Source organism: Pipistrellus hanaki (genome assembly GCF_964339955.1).
Source record: "Pipistrellus hanaki genome assembly, chromosome: X".
NCBI classification, from domain to species: domain Eukaryota; kingdom Metazoa; phylum Chordata; class Mammalia; order Chiroptera; family Vespertilionidae; genus Pipistrellus; species Pipistrellus hanaki.
The window spans coordinates 26,632,700-26,656,023 of record NC_140524.1 but is presented as its reverse complement, the minus strand read 5'-3'; the positions used below and the strand labels follow the sequence as shown (position 1 = coordinate 26,656,023).

Genomic DNA, 23,324 nt, shown 5'->3' with positions numbered 1-23,324 from the left:
TCAAACAGTAGACAGTAATTATGAGATATTAATTAGGGATGGCTAAGATAATTGGAATTAGGGGAGAATCCAAGATGGCTGCTCGGGTAGGCAACTAGCCGCAGCCGCACACAACAATTTTAATAAAATACAACTAAAATATAAAATGGACATTACCCAGAACTACAGGAAAGTCGACTGACTGGAAATCCTACAACAAGAAGCAAGGAGAAAACCAGAAGGAAGCACGGAGGAGCTGTAAAAGCCTAAGGTACAGAGACACGCGGCGCGTGCGGAGAGGACGGAGCCGGAGAGGAGGGAGGCCGAGTGCCTGGCGGGCGTTCCCAAGCGGGAAGGAGAGAAAACTCCGACTGTGCTGGGCCCCTGACTGCTCTGAACCCCAGTTCTAGGCCAGACCCCGGGGACTCAGGCTCAGCCATAGGGAGCTGGGCTGTAAGTCGGAACCCCGGGGTAGCGGAGAAAGGAGGTCCCGGAGGCGCGCACACTGTCCCCAGAGAAGGGACGGTCGGCTGTGCCGCGGGATTGCCCTGGCCGGAAGGAGACAGGGGCTCCAGACTGCTGTGAACGCCACCTCCAACTCCACTTCCAACTGAACTGAACCCCAATACCGGGCTCATTGGGAGAGAGCATAGACTGTTTGGCAGCAGGCGAAAATCGAGGGCACCTTTCTCTCAGAGGCGCCGGCAGCGAGCACTGAAGGACCCGCATAGGGCGGGGCTGACGGAAGCCAAAGCTGCAGGCTCCACCCTGAAACCCCGTCCCATCTGTAACTGCGAAATGCGACAACAAAATAGATCACAAACGAAAGAAATGGAGGACAAAAAGCGTCTGGATATAGAGTTCAAATCTACGCTTATAAGGTTTTTCAAGAATTTCCTAGAAAAGATGGATAAGGCCTATGAGGATATGAAAAGAGACCATCAAGAAATGATAAGGGAACAACAAGAAATAAAGAATACATTGTCTGAAATAAAAAATATTCTACAGAGTCCTAAAAACAGAAGGGAAGATCGCAAGAATCAAGTCAAAGATTTGGAACATAAAGAGCCAGAAGACACTCCTCCACAGAAGCTAGAAGGCAAGAGAATCCAGAAAATTGAAGATAATGTAAGAAACCTCTGGGACAACTTCAAGCGAACCAACATCAGAATTATGGCGGTTCCAGAAGATGAGAGAGAGCAAGATATCGAAAACATACTGAAAGAAATAGTGACAGAAAACTTCCCCCACCTGGTGAAAGAATTTGACTTACAAGTCCAGGAAGTGCACAGAACTCCAAACAAAAGGAATCCAAAGAGGACCACACCGAGACACATCATTATTAAAATTCCAAGAGCAAAAGATAAAGAGAGAATATTAAAAGAAGCAAGAGCAAAGAAGGTAGTAACTTATAAAGGAGCACCTATACGATTGTCAGCTGACTTCTCAACAGAAACCATGCAGGCCAGAAGGGAATGGCAAGAAATATTCAAGGTGATGAATAGCAAGAACCTACAGCCAAAAATAAGCTACCCAGCGAAGCTATCACTCAGAATCGAAGGCCAGATAAAGAGCTTCACTAATAAAAAAAAGCTAAAGGAGTTCATCACCACCAAACCAGAATTATATGAATTGCTGAAGGGGGTTCTTTCAGAAGAGAAAGTAAACAAAGATAAAAATTATGAACAACAAATACGTAATTATCAACAAGTGAATCTAAAAACCAAGGAAATTAAAAAAATCTGATGAACAATATTAACTGTTGAATATAATAGAATCAGAGGTATGGAAGGGGAGTGAACTGACGATTCTTGGGGAAAAGGGGAGAGGGGGGCGTGGGAAGAGACTGAACATAAACTGTGCACCTATGGATGAGGACAATGGGGAGAGGGGAAAGGGCAGAGGGTGGGGTGGGAACCTGGTGGAGGAGAGCAATGGTGGGGGAGGGGGGGAAGGAACATTTGTAATAATATGAAAAATAAAAACTTATTAAAAAAAAAAAGATAATTGGAATTATACATTCTGCTTGAGAAAGGAACATTATAGTGGGGGTGATGGAGTTGGTAGCTTTATAAAATGAAATCCAATATCAAAGGGATCATTAATGAGAAAAAAAATGGGACCCCAAAATACTGCATGGTACTTGAATAAAGAGATCCAAGCCATCCTAAAGGAAAAGGGTTGGCCCAGCCAGAAGGATTCAGTGGTTGAGCATAGACCTATGAACCAGGAGGTCATGGTTTGATTCCCAGTCAGGGCACATGCCCAGGTTGCAGGCTTGGTCCCCAGTTTGGGGTGTGTAGGAGGCAGCCAATCAATGATTCTCTTTCATGACTGATATTTCTATTTGCCTCCCTCTCCCTTCCTCTCTCAAATCAATAAAAATATAGTTTACAAAAATAAAAGGAAAAGGCTTGGACCTGCATTTCTAAGACTCTCGTGTAAACATTTTAATAAAGAGGTTCTTCTCTACCATGTGCCTCCTCTATCCCCACAAGCTAGGGTGTTAAAGAAAGTGCCATAAAACAGTGTCCTTTCTTGTGCATTTATGGGACATGCTTAAGGCAAGTGTAAGGAAGTGACAATAAAGGCCAAGCTAATCATCCCTGAAGAAGTCTAACATAAAAGTCCTAGAAATAGGAGCCATAAAGACAGAAGAGAAACAGTCCAGAGATGGAAGATGCTGACGACGCCTTGCTATACTAGCCAGTCAGCAGCTGTGCATTGCTGCAGGTTACCCAGGCCAAACCAGAGAGAATCAGACCTGCATCACCACCATTTGTCCACCATCCAGAGCTGAAATATCATTGTTGACAAGTAAACATAAGGAACTGTTTGACATTGAAATTGGGACTCAAAAGAACTGTTGGCCCAGAAAAAAACTCACTATAGACTGATTCATTTGCCTCTCAGCATAACCATTATTGCTATTGCTTGTTTCATTTTCGGTTCTTATAAGTGTATTTCTAGTATCACATGAGCTCACTCATCTAAGGGAAATGGCGAACATAGACTGATGAACAAGAACAGCATCAATCAGACTGTCAAACCTCAGAGGGAAGGTAGGGTAGGGTGGAGATAATGGGGAGAGATCAACCAAAGGACTTATATGCATGCATATGAGCCTAACCAGTGGTCACGGACAACAGGGAGGAGGGTCATGCGTGGGGAGGGGTTTGGGATGGGACTGGGGGGGATGAGGACAAATATGTGATACCTTAATAAAGAAATAAAAAAAAAGAAATAGGAGCACTATTGCTTCAGAGGCCAACATTTACCTCCAATTGTTGGTAGATCTGATAACAGAATCCAGGAATCTTGCCACTGCAACCTGCTATCCCTAAGCTGCACCAAGTGCATACCAGAGAGGACTGTGGTGTGCAGTCATGCCATCCATCCTATGCACTGTTTTCACACAAAATCCCAACTTACTCCCTGTTTTTTAATTGAAGTTGCTAGTCGGGCCCATTTTATATAAGTGAACACACCTTCTCTCTTTTCCATTCCACTGCCTGAATCGCAGTGTCTTTGTGACATTTGGATCATCTGAATACCACAGCTCTTTTGAAAGAGGAGGTCGCATGTATGGCAGCTCAGGATCTTCAGATACAATCAGTACCTTTAGACAGAAAATAATGATACTTAATCAGAACCAAGTCATTTAATAGGCAGATATCAAAGTGTTCACATTGACTAAGTGCTTGCAGAATATCCTCTCTGTGACAGACAAAACAATACGTGCCTTACCCTGGCCCCAGGATCCCGAGCCCGGATGGATCTGGCTGCAGCAAAAGCAGCAGTGCCTCCACCAATGAGCAGGAATGGAACATGACTTGGTACCCTGACTTGAGCAACCGACTCTCCTTCTGGAGCTGTAGGCAACAGACCAGACACGGTGAATTTTCTTAAAGTCTTAGATGATTCCTCGCCACTTTAAAATCACCTTGCACTTGTCTCAATCCTTTACATAAAGCTGGCAAAACACTGTATCTACGATTATCTTAACAATTTCTCAGCATACTGATTGGACAGGAAAAGCAATTATTCCCTTCATTTCCTAAGTGGAAAATGCCCAAAAAAGAATTGAATGATTTGGCCAATGTCATTCATTGATTAAGTCTGTCAGAACTAGAACCGAGCTTAGATATTGAGCAATTTATAGAACACCCAGGAGGTTAATTGGGGATTCTTATACAGTGTTCAAGAATAAGGTGTTATATACAAAAGCAATGTAAATCACCCACCCAGGGTTACGGGGCTTATTAAAGGATTAAAACATTTCTCTCTGAAAAAAGCAAGCCAGTCGTGTGTGATAGAAGTACTGGCCATGGCTACATGCTTTAGAAAAACAAATACATCTTTAACAACTCAAAACTCCAAAAACTCAAGGGAACAAAACAGACCTAAAATAATTTTTGCATCGAGAAAAAGGCCTTTAGCTCTTTTCTAATAAACTTCCTCTCTAAGCTTGCTTTTTTAATATAAAGCTTGACTTTTAAGTATAATATAAAAAAAAAAAAACACTCCCAGAAAAACAAGGGAAAAAGCACACACACAAAAAAGAAAAACAACCAATCATGATCCTCACTAACTTTCTTCTCAAACATAAATTCCAAATATTTTAACAAATCGCTGTCAGGTGTGGGATAATACCATAGATTCTGGAAGCTTACAATCTCTCAGCATCATCGTGTCAACAAGATAACTACAAAGCACAGAATCAAACTGTTTACAACTTTCCCTTCATATATTGAGCGTCAAAGCATACTTACCAGATAATGCGGCCCTCTTCTGTTTCTCTTCTGGTGTCAGCCCTAATCCTGAAATTCTTTCATTATATCTTTTTTGGTCACTTTTTATAACCTTGTAGGCCTGTAGATCCAAACACGGAAAAAATTTATTTCATAACAGAACTAGCTCATACCATCAGCAGTTTCATTATTTTCCAATTAAATGAGAAGCTTTTGTCTACCTAAGGTAAGTTCTTCTATGTGAAAGTCACTAAGGCAACTTTATTTTCTTAAGAAATAAAAAATATTGAATGTGTACAAACTTGGTGTGTAAAGAATACAGGTTAAGCAGATGACATTTTTCCAGTTTCAAATTTCCTTAGGGTGTATCTATGTGAAGAATTTTCCTCAGACTGTATTTAATTCTGAAGGTATGAAGGAATAAGAAAAACATTTTTTAGAAGAATAAAGTGTTAGGAAGGACTGAACTTTATAAAAGGGATTTTGGACTTTGTTGGATACTAGCTGTGAAACCAATCTATATGGGTAGGTAGCCAGGACACACGTTTCCCTGGGAGGTGTCCTGAGTTTTGTCCCTGAAACTGACCGCAGTATCCTAGTCTGATAGAGTAACAAATCTTTCCCTCAATGGTCTGTCCTATCACTCAGATGTTCATTAAAGGTCAAACACCTTGCTTAAATACCAGTAGTATTTCAAATATACTATTTTCTCTACGTTTTCAAATTAAAGAAGGGTACTTTAGCATTATGACTAGCTGTTTTTTACATACAGCATCAGAACTTATTGGGGGGGAAATTAAAAAGCAGTAGGCAAGAATGACTTGTTTTTAATTAGAATACTTTTTGCTCTTTTGTACCCCACAGGGACAAGACAGGAATTTAAATGATGCTATGTCGCCGAAACCGGTTTGGCTCAGTGGTAGAGCGTAGGTCTGCGGACTGAAAGGTCCCAGGTTCGATTCCGGTCAGAGGCATGTACATTGGTTGCAGACACATCCCCGGTAGGGGGTGTGCAAGAGGCAGCTGGTCGATGTTTCTCTCTCATCGACGTTTCTAGCTCTCTAGCTCTCTCCCTTCTTCTCTGTAAAAAAATCAAAATATATTAAAAAAAAATAAATGATGCTATGTCAATTGGAATCCCAGACTATTAATTAATTGGAGGATAAAGTATAGAAAATCAGAGGGATTAAAATAAAACATGCTTTAAGAATATTTCTGCCCTAGCTGGTCTGGCTCAATGGATAGAGCGTCAGCCTGTGGATTGAAGGGTCCCAGGTTCGATTCTGGCCACGGTCACATGCCTGGGTTGTGGGCTCGGAACCCATTAGGGGGCGTGCAGGAGGCAGCCAATCAATGTTTCTCTCTCATCATTGATGTTTCTATCTCTCTCTCCCTCTTCCTTCTTCTCTAAAATCAATAAAATATATATTTAAAAAAAGAATATTTCTATGAGCCCTCACAGAGCAGCTCATCAGGTAACGTGCGACAATAAAGAACCTGGCCCCTGAGACCTCAACATTTATCAGCCTGGAAGCGTCCAACATATGATAAGGACGATTAAAAAATTGAGTACTGTATGTTGAAAGGCAATGGTTATACCTTGAATTTTCCACTAAGTTCATCCAAATGAATTCAGCTAACATTAATTAAGAAAGTTTATTTTTATAAATATATTTTTATTGATTTCAGATAGGAAGGCAGAGAGATAGAAACATCAATGATGAGAGAAAATCATTGATTGGCTGCCTCTAGCACACCCCCTACTAGGGATTGAGCCCACAACTCGGAATCCAACTGTGACCTCCTGTTCATAGGCCAACACTCAACCACTGAGCCATACCGGCTGGGCTAGAAGTGTCTTTTTCTTTTTTAATTTTGGAATCAGATACTATATATATATATATATATATATATATATATATATATATATATCTCCAGTATTTACCCATACTCTAAATACACACACATATATCTATATGTATGTGTGTGTAACATTTGTTTTAAGAAAGAGACTTTTACCTAAAAAGATGGCTTAAGCTGGTCAACATGAGTGAACAGAGAAATAAGCTGAGGTTATGTTCATAATCAGAGGGATATCCAAAAATAGGCTAGGCCCTCTCACACCTCCTAATAACATCACACATGAGAGGAAGAATAGACCAAGAAATGTCTTGAGTCTTAGTGGGGAAAGGACAAGAATGAGATTTGTCATATATTTATAACCACATATATTTATATATTTAGCTTTTAAGTAAAATGTTCTGATATAAAAACAAGTTTGCAGACATACTAAATATAAATTTACCTTTCCTCCAAGTGTTTCTGTATTTTCAGTTTGAACAGATTTTTAAATAGTGATGTGAATACATGTAAGGTTAAGAAAAACTACAAATTTATGAAAAACATTAGTGGGCCGGTTGCTCAGTGGTTAGTGTTGGCCTTCTGATCAAATGGTCTTGGTTTCAATTCCCAGTCAAGAGCACATACCTCAGTTGCAAGTTTCATAGCGTGTGCACAAGGCAACCAACGATCTGTCGCTCTCACGTCCATGTTTTTCTCTCTCTCTCTCCCTTCCCCCCCTTCTCTCCTCCTCCACCCTCCTTTCCACTTTCTTTAGCAATCAGTAGAAAAATATCCTCCAGTGAGGATTAAAAAGCAAAAGAAAAATACTGGTGGAAACAACTTTTGAAAGCAGATGAATATGGTGGCATTTAGTCAACTTAAAGGAATTTGAAAGGAAACAGGTCATTTTCTCAGAGGGGACGTGATCCTATCAGTTGAACACGGGCATGCGGCCCAAATACTAAATCTCATTAAGTATTCTAAAGGCCACTTAACTCTGCTCACTGACAAATAACAGGACTAAGATTAGGGGATTTGCCTGTGGTCCTATAGAAAGTCACTAGCAACAGAGGGAGACTCTGCTCACATACACAAGGATTAGGTTTTTCTGTTTTCGATCTAAGTTGAAGTGTTCAAATCAGTGTTTTTCAAACAGGGGTTGAAGCTCATTAATGGGCTATAAAATCAATTTAGTAGATTATGAACAGCATGAAAAAAACACACAAACACACATAGAAGAGAAACTACTGAAGTATATTACAACTAGTATTATTTCAAAAATTTTGTTTTACATATTTATAGTTGTATAATGGTTGCAAGATAAAATTTATTTCTTCTTGTGGATTGTGGTAAAAAAGAAATTAAAAAGCTGCTAGTTTAAAGTATAGGCCCCTGGCAAACATTTCAGAAAACTTGTTCTTAGTGCTGCTCCCTTATTTTGGGAGGGTGGAGTGTCTGTGTGGGGGGAAGGTAAAGGGATCCACAATCAGGAATTATAGTATTTAAACTTTAATTAGGAGCATGTTGTCATATGAGAAACATTATGGACAGAATGCTTGTATCCCTCTCAACTTCATATGTTGAAGCTCTAACTTCCCATGTGATAATATTTGGAGATGGGACTTTGGGGAGGTGATAAAGATTAAATGAGGTCATTAAAAGTGGGGCCCTAATCCCGTAGGGCTGGTGAAAGGGAAGAGAGAGCTCAAATTCTCTCTTCCCCGTGTGAGGACCCAGGAGGGGGCAAGCCAGGAAAGCGCTGTCAGAACCTGACCATGCTGGCACCCTGATTTTGGACTTTTGGCATCCAAATTGTGAGAGAATAAAATTCTCTTTAAAAAAAATTTTTTTTTATTTATTTCAGAGAAAAGGGGAAAGGGAAATGTAGAAACATCAATGATGAGAGAGAATCATTAATTGGCTGCCTCCTGTACACCCCTTACTGGGGATCAAGCCTGCAACCCTGGCATGTGCCCTGACTGGGAATCAGGAATCAAACGGTGACCTCCTGGTTCACAGGTCGACACTCAACCACTGAGCCACGTCGGCTGGGTGAGAATAAATTTCTGTTATGTAAGCTACTGAGTCTGTGGTACTTTGTTATGGCAGTCATCGCAGACTAATACAAACACTAAACTTATAGCCATAGGTCATCAAGTCTGAACTCTGATTTCAAGTTAACTATTCTCTTTTAGACTAATCAATTTCAGAGAAAAAAAAAATCTAAGCCACCTCAGGTCACATTTTAAATGATTTAAAACCTAATATGAAACTCTACAAACTAAAACCAAAAACAACTCTACGAACTAGATAATGGCTATAGGTAGACAAAAGCTTATCATTTAACCTGAAACCATTATAATATGGTAGCTTTATTATTACCAGTGTTGGATAAACACAGAGGGCAAAGAGGCATTTAACTGAATGGCTTAAGAGGCACTGGTGCTTCGTAGATACTTTGAAGGCAGGAGAAAGCAACAGTGACTGGCCCGATCTTGTGGCCTGGGGTCAAGAGATTTGCCTGGCCAGCTCTGTGGAAGCCATCCAACTCTGGTACAGCAACATAAGCCAGCGGTTTAATAGGTTTAAATTTTATAAACATATCAGATGCAAACACTTTAAATCTATTTTTGAATGAATGGATGGAACCGACAGGAAAAGTTGAGAGAACTATGGAATGGGAAAGTTCAGACTCAGAGGGTGATATCTGAATTATAAATGAGAGGCACTTAAGAAAGAAATCTATAGGAATATGTTAGCTTATACCACTTCAGCCACTAGTTTGACCAAATTAGATATTACAAAAGGGACACTTCCAAATGAATTTGCTTTGAAATAGAAGCTGGGGGTGAATGGGGAGGATTTCTCTGGCTTTTTGGACTTCCTCAGAAGCATTCGATAAAATGCCTTTTATCAATAAAAGTAGGGTTAATTGATTGTTTGGCAAAAAACACATAATTTTACCTAAAATAATTCAAAATGGATGCTGTTCATGTTATCTTTACTTGCTTAGTCAATGTTTACTCTTTGAGTCTGTCTTGGTTAGGTATGCAGCACTAGAGCACAATATAATTTAGCATGATAGAAATAATTACGATATAAAATTAGCAACAATTTTAAAGAAAGGGTTGGTGATGAGTATTTGTAATACTCATTAAATGTATGGCTTTGGACATATCTAGTTGGACTTCAACAGTTTGAAGAATGAGATATGAGGACTCCCTAGTGACTGACAATGTCCCTTTAACAAAGACCTAGAAAGCACATGCTGTGAAAACGTCATTGTGTTCTAATGGATCAAGTTCTCATTAGTGCCGTGGTCTCACCCACCCTACCCCAAGATATATTTTAGTGTAAGCATCTTACATAATAAACTCCTGCCCCAGTGACTGTTGCTCCTACAATTAAGAAGTATACTAGTCTGCTGCCATCTTTCCCAGAAGCACCTGCAGACGCTAGTGATCTAGAAGGGGATCCTAGGTGATGACACTGCACAACTGTAGGTAAAGATAAGGCCAAGAAAGAAACAAAAGGAGATAGAAAAAAGAACTAAGTATTAATGAAGAAATCTTCAACACAAAGGCAGGGATGCATTTTTGGTTACCCTGTGCTAAAAAAAGGAAATGGAGGAGAATGCATATTTCCTCAAAGTCTGTTATCTGACAGAGCTCACCTACTTTTCACTCCAATTTGACTCACAACTTGCAAGAGCCACCTACTTTTCTCGTGCATTTGGAAGTCAGGTTAGGGAATGACAAGCTAGATACATTCAAATAATTTTCACGTCTCTTTTAGTAACCTAGTGATCAAGAAGCAAGATAAGTTCACTGTCTTACCAATGTAGAAAGACCTAAAATTGTAATGGCGTCCAACCATTTGCTCTCAATAAGTAAAGCAAACAGCTTCCTTCAATCGAGGTTGTTACTAGGTGTTATCTAAGTTGGTTCCCTCAACTTTATGTGATCCAACTTTAGACTGACCTGCTTAATCACAGTAAATCCTGCCAAGTTAAAAAAAAAAGTACATCATAATTCCTTGGTGACCAATTAAGCTGATCAGAGTTCATTCAAGGAGATGGAATTGTGCTATAACTCGTAGCAGTGAAAACTATTTCTCACCTCACACAAACTCCATTCTAAAATTGGAGATACTAGGGCTAAGCCTATGATTTAGTCTTTGGTGAGATTCAGGAATAGTTTTCCTATTAGGAACGCTTACTATTTGAATTGAAGGCTGTTTTTGTTTTTAATGTCTATCCCAAGCTGAGGAAAAATAAAACATTTGACAAATGGGTCAAAATCAAATATTGTGCTAAGGAGCTGCAATGAATTTTGTCCTTATTCACAGGTTAGCGTGTCACATCCAAGAGCAAAGGTACAAGTTTTTTGGTACTTGGTCAAACCTAAGAAAAGACAGTGGCTTTCAAGTAAAGGATAAAAAGACAAGTGAAAAGAGCAAAGATAATCAACATGAGATTATATTTCAGTCATTCCCAAATTGACCCTCATAGGATATTAGACAGGAGGCACATTAAAGAAGGCCTCCTGGAAATTTTTTCAAAAGGAGAAAGGGTGATTAGTTGCAAACATTTTAAAGCAGAGTACTATTGAGGCTATTAATGGGAACTGTTTGGCAGCTTCTTTACACAAGCCACTTTTCTACTTACATATGCACCAGCACCTATTGTTGATAAGCCCACAAAAAGGACTAACACATTTTTATCGATTTTGCCCCCTGATGCACCAGAGCTAGCCATTTGTCTTGTCATCTGGAGTTCTAGAGGAACATGCCATCGCTGGAACAAGTTGCCTAAGGAACACAATTTATTAAAGACACACACACATAAAAATAAAATAGTTAATACATGTTTATGACTAAATGTCAATGCATTGTACAAGTCAGGACTTATTGCCCACTGGCTGCATGACGTTGACTGTTCAATGACCAAGAAAAAAAACCCCACCAAAATTGTATACAAATACGACAGATATCAGAATGCATACTCATAAAGTGGTTAGAGTTGTTAAGAATGCTGTCCAGGGAGGAAATTTACAGTCTCCAGAAAAGATAATGAAAAACATATGGGCAATTCATCAAATACTTCCCTCGTTACTTCTTCACCATAAATGAAGTAAACACAGGGAGTTGACTGGATAGATATAAAAAGTTAACTACAGGCTACCTGGAGCATTATAACAACCACTGAAGGAAAAATCTAAACAGCTGCCGCAAGCCTTGCACAAAATAAAACCCTGCCACGCAATCTAAACAAGACACAGCTCAGTCTTTGCATAAAAGGTAATACACCTTGGAAAACAGGAATGTTAACACTCAGAAGAAAACCAGGAAAAAAAACTGAATAATTTTGGCTATGAAGTATTTTTTTAGAATGACAAAATTTAAAATATCCACCAATTACTTCTGAGTCCTCTGAAATAATATGAAGTTTATGCTGATGTAAAACTTAGTGCAGCTATGGAATGACCTGGTGATCATAACAACTTTCACACACTAAAATGTAAGAATCTGGTACATTTCTTTCTCCATGAAGATGCTGGCATTTTCAGATGAAGGAGTCTCAGAACCTTCTATGCTTATGATATTCCTTGTTTTAACTATTAACCTAGAGCAGTGATTCACATATTTTCTCTGTAAAGAACCAGATAGTATATATATATTTTCAGACTTGGGGCCCATACGGTGTCTGCTGCAACTGTTCAATTCTGCTGATGTTGAACAAAAACAACCGCAGACAATATATAAATAAATTAATGTGACTGTGTCCCAATAAAACTTAATTAATGGACACTAAAATGTGAATTTTAAATCATTTCCACGTGTCCCTAAATAGCCTATTTCACATTTTTCTTTAGCCATTGAAAAAAATATAGCCGAAGCAGGTTTGGCTCAGTGGTAGAGCGTTAGTCTGCGGACTGAAAGGTCCCAGGTTCGATTCCGGCCAAGGGCATGTACATTGGTTGTGGGCACATCCCCGGTAGGGAGTGTGCAAGAGGCAGCTGGTCGATGTTTCTCCCTCATCGACGTTTCTAACTCTCTATCTCTCTCCCTTCCTCTCTGTAAAAAATCAATAAAATATATTAAAAAAATAAAAAATAAAAAATGAAAAAAAACATCTTAGCTCAAGGGGTGGTACAAAAGCATCTGTGTTTGGGCTATGGGCTGTAGTTTGCCATCCTGATCTAGAATAGTGATACCAAAACTTGCATCAGAATCCCCTGGAGAGTTTGTTAAAACACAGGTGGATAGACCCAATCCCAGAGTTTCTGTGTCAGATCTGGGATGGGGCTCACGAATTTGCATTTCTCAAAAGTTCTCAGGTGACGTTGCAGGTCTGCACTTTAAGACCATTGTTTCTGATCTGACCAGGCTTTAAAAGACAAGCAGGATGGGCACTGGTGGTAGTATTCCATATGTACTTACAGAGATCAGAAATAGGAAGCTGTCCCCCTTCCTTTCACAATGTCAGGACACTGCTCTCTCTTACCTGAAATCCTTGGGAACATGTGCAATCCAGAACGTTAGAAAAAAAGGTTTTTAGTTCTAAGAGTATAGGTCCATAGTCTCTTATCTATAATTCAGAAATCAAAATAGACTGACAAATCCAGTTTTTATAACTCACTGGCCAGTAAAACCTGATGTGAGAGTCTCCTTGGAATCTTTTGTTTATCCCACTCAGTATGATTGGTCATAGACACATGAATATGTGTGACTGTGGGTTGCTGAGTGCTACTATATGGCATATGCACTATATACTTAAGACCAAACAATTCTTTGGGGGAGATAAATTCATGTAAAAATGTTTTTTCTGATTTTCTTCTGAGCTTTAACATTTCTGTCTTCCAAGACACTTCACCTTTCACGCAAGACTGAGCTTTGTCTTGGTTAGATTGTGTGGCAGAGTTTTATTTCATGCAAGGTTTGAGGCAGCTGTTTATTAATTTTCTTACCTGCTTTAGAATCCTTCATTGCCATGTGAAAAAAAAGGTTTATATTTGGAAAGAACAAATCATGAAAATAAAATCATGTACAAGGGTGGAGAAGCGTATCTCAATCTGAGTAAGCTTTTGATTTTCAAAAGTCGATAAGAATGATGAAACATAAGTAGAAACTAACAACTCTCAGAGGTTAGCAAATGAAACTGGGTAGGAAAAGTTAAGTTTAATTCAATGAATTAAAAGTTTAGTTCAATTTCAATGAGTTTTGTCCCTCACCCTACCCTACGTTTGGTTGCTGAAAAATTTTTTTAAGTTCCATAGATTCCTCTACAGTGTTTCCCAAACTTTTGACATATGTGTACCCCTTCTATAATTTTCGTAACGCTGAGTACCCCTCGAACTCATGAGAACGTAGAATTAGGAGCAGCTAAGCACGGTGCAGTGCATATTCCCACCAAACTCTTCCCGTACCTCTGGGGGTACGCATACCACACTTTGGGAAAGAAGATCTTAAATTCAGAAATGATAACTTTATCTATAATAATAAAAGGGTAATATGCTAATTAGAGCAGACATCTTCTGGACGTCCTTCCTGATGAAGCTGGGGCAGGAGAGAAGCCAGCCAGCATCTCGGGTACCTGCAGGCGGCTTGAGAGAAGCCAGCCCAGGTCCCAGGGGCCTGCAGGTGGCTGAAGGAGGGAAACCTGGGTCCCAGGTGCCAGAGGGAAGCTAGTGAAGGCAGCAGGGAGCAGGCAGGTCTACTTTTGAATGAATTTTCATGCATCAGGCCTCTAGTTTTAATATAACAGTAATGTGTTTATTCTGGTTTTGTTTGCTTTTCTCAAACTGATAAAACCAAGAGTGTAGATTTGGGAATGTTCTGCAGTTTTTACCTCAATATGCCCCCAAAAAGGACATTTCTAAGTAAACTAATTTTTTAAAAAGTTAATTGGTTAACATTTAAACTACTGCTTGAAAAAACAAACTACTGCTTGAAAAGAAACACAATACAACACTATTGGCATTAACAAACCAACTTTTTACATACCAACAAGTGACTTTAATTTTGTAAAAGATGGTAAGTATTGTATCGATGTTGATATTTCCCACCAGTTTTCTTTTACCCATGAAATTACACCTACACTTCTCCCCACCCCTAGTGCTTCAAAATTTTAGGAAATTTTATATCACGACTGAAACATGCCTTTTCACTTGTCTTACTGATGTGGGAAAGCCAAATTACTCCTTGATTTCTCATTATTGCACCAGTCTACTTGTTTTAGATTTTCTTCAGTCAGACCACAAATACAGAGGTAGCACTTTCTTTCTCACACTTAGGATTCAATTCTTTTATTTAATACATTTATATATTATAATGATTGCCATTGTAGTGATAGTTAACGCCTCTATCATATCACATTATAATTTCTTTTTTATTGGTTGGAATAATTAAGGTCTAGTCTTTTAGCTAGCCTATAATTAAAATATGATACTATTATCTATATTCATCATACTGTGCAAGGATTCACTTCCTGAATAAATGTTACACAGAGCAGCAGTGTCCAACAGATGTTCATTATTTGTTGAATTAATGAAGGAACGAACTAGAAATTCTTCCCAATTTTAGTGATAAGGAATAAACATTTTAAAGGATTCTTTGCAAAGAAGTTTTAGCCAGATCCTACTTACTTCAGGTTGCTTAATAATAAATCAGTAACCTCAAAATCACAGGCTAGCATTAGAATACTACCTAAATCATCACCGAGTTCATTTCTGTGGATTTCAAAATCTCCTGTTTATCCATACTCCTGGGAAGCCTTTTTTAGAAATACATCCACACAATTGAGGCACCTATGAATCTCAAATAAAGAGGTCTATATGCTCTTGAGTCTTATCTTTGAATGTCAAAGAAAACGGATTTTTCTCTGATATGGATAAAACAAGCAGGACAAGTCTAGATGATCTATTCATTGTAGCTAGGCCCCTCTTCATAAGGAATCCAACAGCTATTTACCTTTATCAGTCTCTGTTGCTGTTTTTTTTTTGTTTGTTTATTTGTGTTTTGAATCCTTTGATGGAATTTTAGAAGAATCAGAATATAAAAGTGATAGTAGAGTGTGAACCACTCTGAAGAAAGGCCAGAGGAAAAATGATTCAGATGACAAGAAAAAAAAAGAAAGAAAATTGAACTGTTCTTCAAAGTTAAGCCCTTTAAAATAACTAGAGTTCAATCACTGAGAATTTATCATGTCAGAGAATGTACAAAGTGTGAGGACAAAAAAAACAAATAGTACATGATCCCTGACCTTGGGTAGAACATAGTGTAGGAAGGGAGAATGACTGCAACTATTCTATCAGAAAATGGGTTTGATACAAATCATAGGAGACTCAAGGACACTCAGTCAATTTTATTAATCCTTAGGTCAGTGGAAGAGAAGGAAAAGAATCATTATTCATTCAAAATTATATTTCCCAAATTTGCCTGATCATATTAATTACATCAAGGGGTAAAATACTAGAGGCCTGGTGCACAAAATTCGTGCATGGGTGGGGTCCCTAAGCCTGGCTGGTGATCAGGGCCTATCAAGGCCTTCCAGCTACCGGCCCGGGCCTTCCTTCATTCCACGCCACCTCCTGGTGGTCAGTGCATGTCACAGCGAGCCACCATTCTCCCAGTCTCCTGGTCAAACTCCCAAGGGGGCAATCTGCATATTAAGCATATATATATTGTAAATTCCCAGGCCTCTCGCCTGAAATTCTCATTTGGTAGGTTTGGGGTCCATCCTCCCCTCAATTTAAATGACCATGCAACTTTGGAATGATCATATTACAACGGTAGCAATTCCCTTAAATATTAGAAAATATATTAACTGGTTGCAGAAAAGGCTGACTTGCCATAGATTTTCTTCTGCAAAGCTTTGCTTCAGCAGAAAGAGTGGGGAAAGGCTCATCTTCTAGGCTTCAAAAGAAAGCATCATTTGGCAGTGTCCAGGAAGTCTGGTTACTTACACAAGAGAAGTTCAATTTCTTTTTTATTTATTTTATTTTTTTTAGAGAGAGGAGATGGGGGGAGAGAGAGAGAGAGAGAGAGAGAGAGAGAGAGAGAGAGAGAGAGAGAGAGAGAGAGAGAGAGAAATCGATGTGAGAAATATCAATCGGCTGCCTCCCATAAGTGCCACAGCTGGGGATTGAACCCGCAGCCTGGGAATGTGCCTGACCAGGAATGGAACTGGCCACCCTTTGGTGCAGAGAATGAAGACGCTCAACCAACTGAGCCACACCAGCTAGGGCCCACTTTCCTTTTTAAGGAGGTGAGAAGGATTCCGAGTAGAGGAAAATGTTCAAACATTTGACCCCTCCGGTCAGGGATCGGTGATCAGTTTGATCACATGGGCAGCACAATGTTTGTTGACCAAATAAAAATACTACAGAACAGAAAATATCCATTTCCTAACCTATCTGCTCCTCCTGGGTGCCGAATGCAGACATACTGGTAAAGTGGTGACTATTAATTACCTTCAATCATTTTTGGAAAGAAGCAGAACATCCAAAATAAACAAATGGTACCAATTATAGATTTAAAGGGGGAAAAAAGGCAACATAAAATGAAAATGAACCCGACAATGGTGACAGATGTGGAGGTAGATTTAAAGTTTGCTAACATCCTGGCAAAGAATTGAAGGGGAAAAAGGGAAAAGGGGAGGAGGAAATGGCATATAAAAAAAACAATGTCTCTTCCCCACCTATGTAAAAACATGGCAGATACAACTATGTGAAAAAGACATTAGATTAAAAGCAGTCTGTAATGAAGCCACAAAGCATGGTAAATTTGTAAAATGACAATCATACTTTTTGAAATTGTAACCTCAGCCCCATCTATTTCTAAAGGCATATGATGTTATATTCTGGTGCTTGGCCAAAAGACAAAAAATAAGCGTATACAAAGAGATGGATGGATATGTCAAGAAGTCAGAATATATATTCTACAGCAGAGCACCTTCATATAAAGTTATTCAATGGAGAAAAATATTTTGAGTCTGTAATTTTTCAGTACTAGTTCTAATATCACCAACCACCTTCAAATATATAACTTTGGAAATCCATATTTAATTGCTGAGAACTTTTGGTCAGACTTCAGAATGCTGGTAAATGTTTGAGTTTTAAGCAAAATAAGTGCACAAAGTTAGAAAGGCCAGTGTGGATGAAAAGCTTCAGCTTACCAAAATTTCTGTGCGACTTGCATAGAGCAACCTCATTTCATTGCACAAACCCATACATACAGATGACATCACAGACAGGATGTTAGTTTAAAAGCCAAGGTAGAGGTTTTTTAAGTTCCAAGGGCAATATGCCTTAGGACATATCTCAGATACACACCCATCAGGAAACATTTTCTTGAAGCACAGCAACTGGAAAAACTTTTCAAATGTACCTTTCCAAATATAACAATATAAAAGAAGCATTTTCCACTTTTTATTTTTAAATCACCCAGAAGGTGGTTGCATGTTTGAAAGGCCTCAAGGATAACTTCTGACATTACACATGTGAGTGTCCTAAATGGTCAATCAAAAATTATTGATGTAAAAATAAACACACACCTCCTACAGATAGATAATTCTTTCATGAAATTGTGCTAACTGAAAATCAGCAGGCACAAAACATGCTCAGATAAATTCAGAGATATCTGATGCACAACGGGCTAAAGAGCAGAGAGAGTTGAAGCAAGAGTTTAGGGGCCTAGAAACTGGCAAACTATCCTTTACCCTGCCTATTAATTAAGTACATGACCTTGGGCAAGAAAATTTCACCTCTCCATGCCTCGGTTTATTATCTATAAAATGAATGGGTTGAACTTTACCACAGAATCCCTTCCAGCTCTAAAATTTGATGAGACAACTTCATGGAGGGCAAACACAATGCGCTCTGCAAACTCACTCTTGGAAGCATTAAAGACCACCAAGAATTACACTGACGAGACACCTCAAATTAATTAATGGGTCAGCTCTCCTGGTGTTCTGGAGCACAACTCACTCACTCCTTACTTGCAATACACTGTGTTTCACAGATTACTCAAATCTACGAATCTCATCTGGGGCTCAGGAGGTAGTGCAGATAATATCCTGATTTACAGAAGAAACTAAGGCGTGGGGCTTAAATGTTTTATTTAAAGTCTCACAGTCGTAAATGACTGTCTACTTGACTTCATTGTCTAAAAAATGTGGACGAGGGGTGGCCCGGAGGTGGCACTGGATAACACTAGACATTATCATTAAACAGCAAATCCTCTCAGGAAAAGGCCTCGAGCCAATTACTGGGTTCAATTCCCTTGAAGGTCAGGTACGCACACATGGCAAAACTAATGGAACCCGCCAACTTGAAATTCACGCGACTGTGAGCCTATTAAGTTTATCCCGGGGTGGGGGCGGGAAGAGCTGCGAGGCTTTGGGAGTCTAAGCAGCCCAGGCCCTAGAACTATGGAGGTGGGGGTTGCCCGGTACGGGTCAGTCACCTGGAAGCCGGTTCCTTTGCTTCGGGCCTCGGACGCACACTGTCCGCACCAAGGGCGCCAGCTTCTGCTTCAAAGCACGCGCTGCCAGGCTTCCACACCGGTACATTTCAGCGGCCGCTCCTCGGGACCTCCTCCTTCCTTTCTTCTCACGCACTTACCGGTCAAACACCCTCGGCTCCGGCCCACTCCCCCCTCCGCTGCGCGCGCACACGCACTCCACGCAGGCTCCGCCTTCCAGCTCCGGCTGGGCATTGGACAGTTCGGCAGGCTCGCTAGCGCCCGGGAAGGGGAAGCGCTACCGGAGACCCACTGCGCAGGCGTAATACTCAGCGCCGCATTGTGATTGGCCCGCACGGGAGAGAAGGTTTGCGCATGCGCCTAGTTTCTCCCAAGCTCCCAAAGTCCTCCCCGGCCTTGACTGTAAGTTTCCACGGATTGGGAACAGTGAGTTCAGGTGAGCGAGTTCAGAGAGCCGCCCAGGCTGAGACCTGTGGGGCCGCTTGGCGGGCTTTTGAGGAAAATGATAATAGCACCGCACAAAGCATGGCGCCAGCGCTGTATTTTGTTCTTTTGTTTTAGACAACAAGCTATTAAGGTGACCAGACGTCCCGCTTTTGACGGGACAGTCCCGAATTTTAACAATTTGTCCCGTGTCTCACGGCGTTTAAAAAAAAAAAAAAAAGTCCAAAAATTTAAAAGAATCTTTCCAAAAATTGGGACTTTTTTAAAAAGCCGCGAGACGCGGGACAAATTGTTAAAAATCGGGACTGTCCCGCCAAAAGCGGGACGTCCGGTTACCTAGTAACTAGGTACTAAGCCTTCGGGATTTTCTGGCTTGACTCCACTTCCAGACTTAACATATAGGCCCGAGCTGGGTCTCTTGGCTTCCCAGTTTTAGTTGCTGGCGCTTTCTAACCTCTGCTTCTAGGGCAAGCATTCATTCCGCTCTGTCTTGCCCCATATCGCTTTTATGTTATGCAATTCTGATTCCTAGATGCTGTATCAGGTGCTGCGGATGGTCTCCTGTCAATCTGTGCTTGAAAGCAGGATGCTGGCAAAGCGTTCATGCTTCAGACACTCTGTGAGAGAATTCCTAAACAGCACTTTTAGAGTTTGGGGGGAGGGGTTAGGTGTTTCGACTCTACAAAATGTAAGCTAAATTGGAAATAAAATTTTGGCTGTATGCAAAACATAACATGTCTTTTCTCAGAGTTTTGTGTTACATATTCATTTAAAAAGTATTTATTGAGCACTTGCCACTTGGCTATTACTATGAAGGGGGATCTAGAGGCTTATGAAAAGTATAGGAAGTGGTCACTGTATAGTTGGGGAGATGACATATACTGGATATATATTATATATTATATTATATTATATTATATCATATATACATTTATACATATATATGGTGTAGTGCCAGAGCAAGAGAAAAGACTATGGGATGGAATAGCTAAGGAAGGACTTCACGTAAGAAATATTACTTGGGCCTGTCTTCAAGAATGAGTAGTAAAATTTAAACAGTGGATGAGGAAGAATATTTCTGATGGTGAATACACTGGGACCTAAGGAAATATTTTTAGTGTTTATGCAGTCTGCCCCAGATTGAATCCTGGCTCTGCCACTTGGGCATGTCACTTAGCTATGCCTCACTTTCCTTGTCTACCAATCACACAGATTTGATATGAAGATTACATGAGAAAGCTCCATGCTATTTAAATTAAAAGGCTTGTAGGTATAAAGTGAACACAAACCAGTACATTTTCAGGCAACAATGGCAGGAGTATATACTAGGAAGTTAATAAGGATAGGTTAATAAGGTAGGGTCAGATTTGAACGAGCCAAATAGTTTGTCCCTAATCTTGTAGGTGATGACATTATTATTTTTTTTTTAAGTAAAATAGGGATAGAGGGTGAAATTTCAAAGGCATTGTTTTAGAAAGTTTAACTCAGGAAGCAGCTTTACTGGGTGAAAATGATCCAGAGTTCCCTTACTCATTTTTATTTTATTTTTTAAATATATTTTATTGATTTTTTACAGAGAGGAAGAGAGAGGGATAGAGAGTTAGAAACATCGATGAGAGAGAATCAACGATCAACTGCCTCCTGCACACCCCCCACTGGGGATGTGCCCGCAACCAACAAGGCACATGCCCCTGACTGTAATCAAACCCGGGACCCCTCAGGCAGGCTGACACTCTTATCCACTTAGCCAAACCGGTTTAGGCTTCCCTTACTCATTTAGAATAATATTCAGGAGGGAAGGAGAGTGAGGAGGGTGGGAAATCAACCAAAGAATATATATATACATATATGCCTAGCCTTTGGACACAGACAATAGTAGTGGGGTGAAGGCCTGGGGCAGGGTGCGGGGGCAGAGTAGGAGGCAAAAGTGGGGAAAATGAGGGATAATAGAGTCAACAAAAATAGAAACAAACAAAATATAGAATAATGGGTGTTCAGAAGTACAAGAATAGGTGACTTTTTCGATTTTAAAATTGATTTTTAGAGAGAGGGGCAGGAGAGAGAGAGAGAGAGAGAGAGAGAGAGAGAGAGAGAGAGAGAGAGAAGAAACATTTATATAAGAGCAAAACATCCATCAACATCCATGGGCTGCCCCCCCCTCCTCCACCCACACCCCACGGGAGAAGGAGACAGGCTCCTGCATTCAAACCAGCAACCCCTGGGTGCACAGGTCGACACCCAAGCAACCCAGCCTCACGGGCCAGGGCTACTGTTCTGTAGATAATGATCACCAGATTTAGCTTCAAATACAGAGAAGAATGCTGCTGGAAACTATTACCTAGACATCAGCAAAAAAAAAAAAAAAAAAAAAAAAAAAAAAATGATGATAGCTATTCACACTATAGAATGGGAACTGATAGCCGAAACAGGTTTGGCTCAGTGGATAGAATGTCAGCCTGCGGACTGAAGAGTCCCGGGTTCGATTCCAGTCAAGGGCAGTACTCTGGTTGTGGGCACATCCCCAGTGGGGGGTGTGCAGGAGTCAGCTGGTTGATGTTTCTCATTGATGTTTCTAGCTCTCTATCTCTCTTCCTTCCTCTCTGTAAGAAATCAATAAAATATATTTTAAAAAATCAAAAAAATAAAATAAAATGGGAACTGATATTCATAATGATGACCTTGGTTTAGCCAACAAAGATTAAGTTCTTCCTGAGATGGTTTTAATATTGAATAGCATAATCTATGCTTTTAGACATGGGTGACCCACATATATGTGTAAAGAGTTAGCTACAACTATATCTGCTAACTCAGCTAAAAAGCTTGTTAACTAGAAGACCCTATCTTCCTAGCCATTTTAAGTAACCTGGACTTGGCTGAGCAGTTGCATTACAGACCTATCACTGATGCACTGGATTGTTTTTTCTTTCTTTTTTAAAAATTGTTTTTCTCATATTGGGATGGATTTAGTCACGTTTGTGTCTTTTGCAGCACAGCCTTACATACAAATAAGATGGCAGCTCATGTGTGCTGCTGGAATCCCTGACCTTGATGGCATTAGCAAATAGCTCATGTGGGTGCTATTGGCATATGTCAATCTTACTCCTATGAAATATGTGGGAGGATGGATAAAACCTTAAAAGCAAACATAAAAGGGGTGCAATTTATTGTATGTAAATTATATCCCAGCAAAGTTAATTTCAAACAAATTCTGAACCTGGAGTCACTGATGTATGATGTATGATGATGTATGATGATGCTTAGTAAGCTTTGGGAAGCTGCCCCCTGATACCGTAAGAAAGTTCTGTTCATTTATCATCTTGCAAGCATAATCTAGGCTTCTGGCAAATTAGAACCGACCACTTTCTTCTACATTCAGTTGTAGAGGGGTGAACCCTCCTGGGGGTTTTCAATTCCTTCTGACACTCCACCATTCTAGAAGGACTTATGAGATCGTATGGAGAGCCCAGGAATGCAAGACACTATGAGCTTTATGTCTGGTCCCAAGATCCCTCCACCTGGGCCTGAAATGGTTAGTCCCCTGAACAAAGTCCCTTGTGCTGGAGCTGCCACCACTAGCTTCCCCCCTCCCCTACTCCCGGTTTGGCCCTCTCCCACGGCGGGCCTTCCCCATTGGCCAGACAAACACAACCGACTGCGGCAGCCAATGGGAGCCACTCTCCTGAACATTCAGAGGATGGGTGCTTGTGGTGTGATGAGGGGGAGGTTGGCGCCTGGCACGCGCCCCTCTACATCTGGCAAGTCTGTGACAGAAACAGTAACACCCCCTACACACGCATACCAGTGTCCCCCGGCTCCCTCCTCTCA

General features: G+C 40.2%; 1 protein-coding gene across 2 annotated transcripts in view; it reads right to left on the bottom strand.

Annotated features, from left to right (window-relative positions):
• AIFM1 (apoptosis inducing factor mitochondria associated 1) overlaps nt 1-19,246 on the bottom strand; it is a 35,460-nt gene extending 16,214 nt beyond the window's left edge. Inside the window, exons 1-5 of one of the 2 annotated variants that reach the window (XM_084870722.1) lie at nt 19,038-19,246; nt 9,939-10,069; nt 4,752-4,851; nt 3,727-3,851; nt 3,468-3,598 (exon numbers count right to left, since the gene is read on the bottom strand). In XM_084870722.1, coding sequence (XP_084726848.1) covers nt 3,468-3,598; nt 3,727-3,851; nt 4,752-4,851; nt 9,939-10,069; nt 19,038-19,143 — 593 coding nt within the window. In that variant the 5' untranslated portion in view covers nt 19,144-19,246. Of the gene's footprint in view, nt 1-3,467; nt 3,599-3,726; nt 3,852-4,751; nt 4,852-9,938; nt 10,070-11,238; nt 11,382-19,037 lie in introns of both variants that reach the window. The other variant, XM_084870721.1, reaches the window with a different exon arrangement.
• Nucleotides 19,247-23,324: the final 4,078 nt, after the last annotated feature.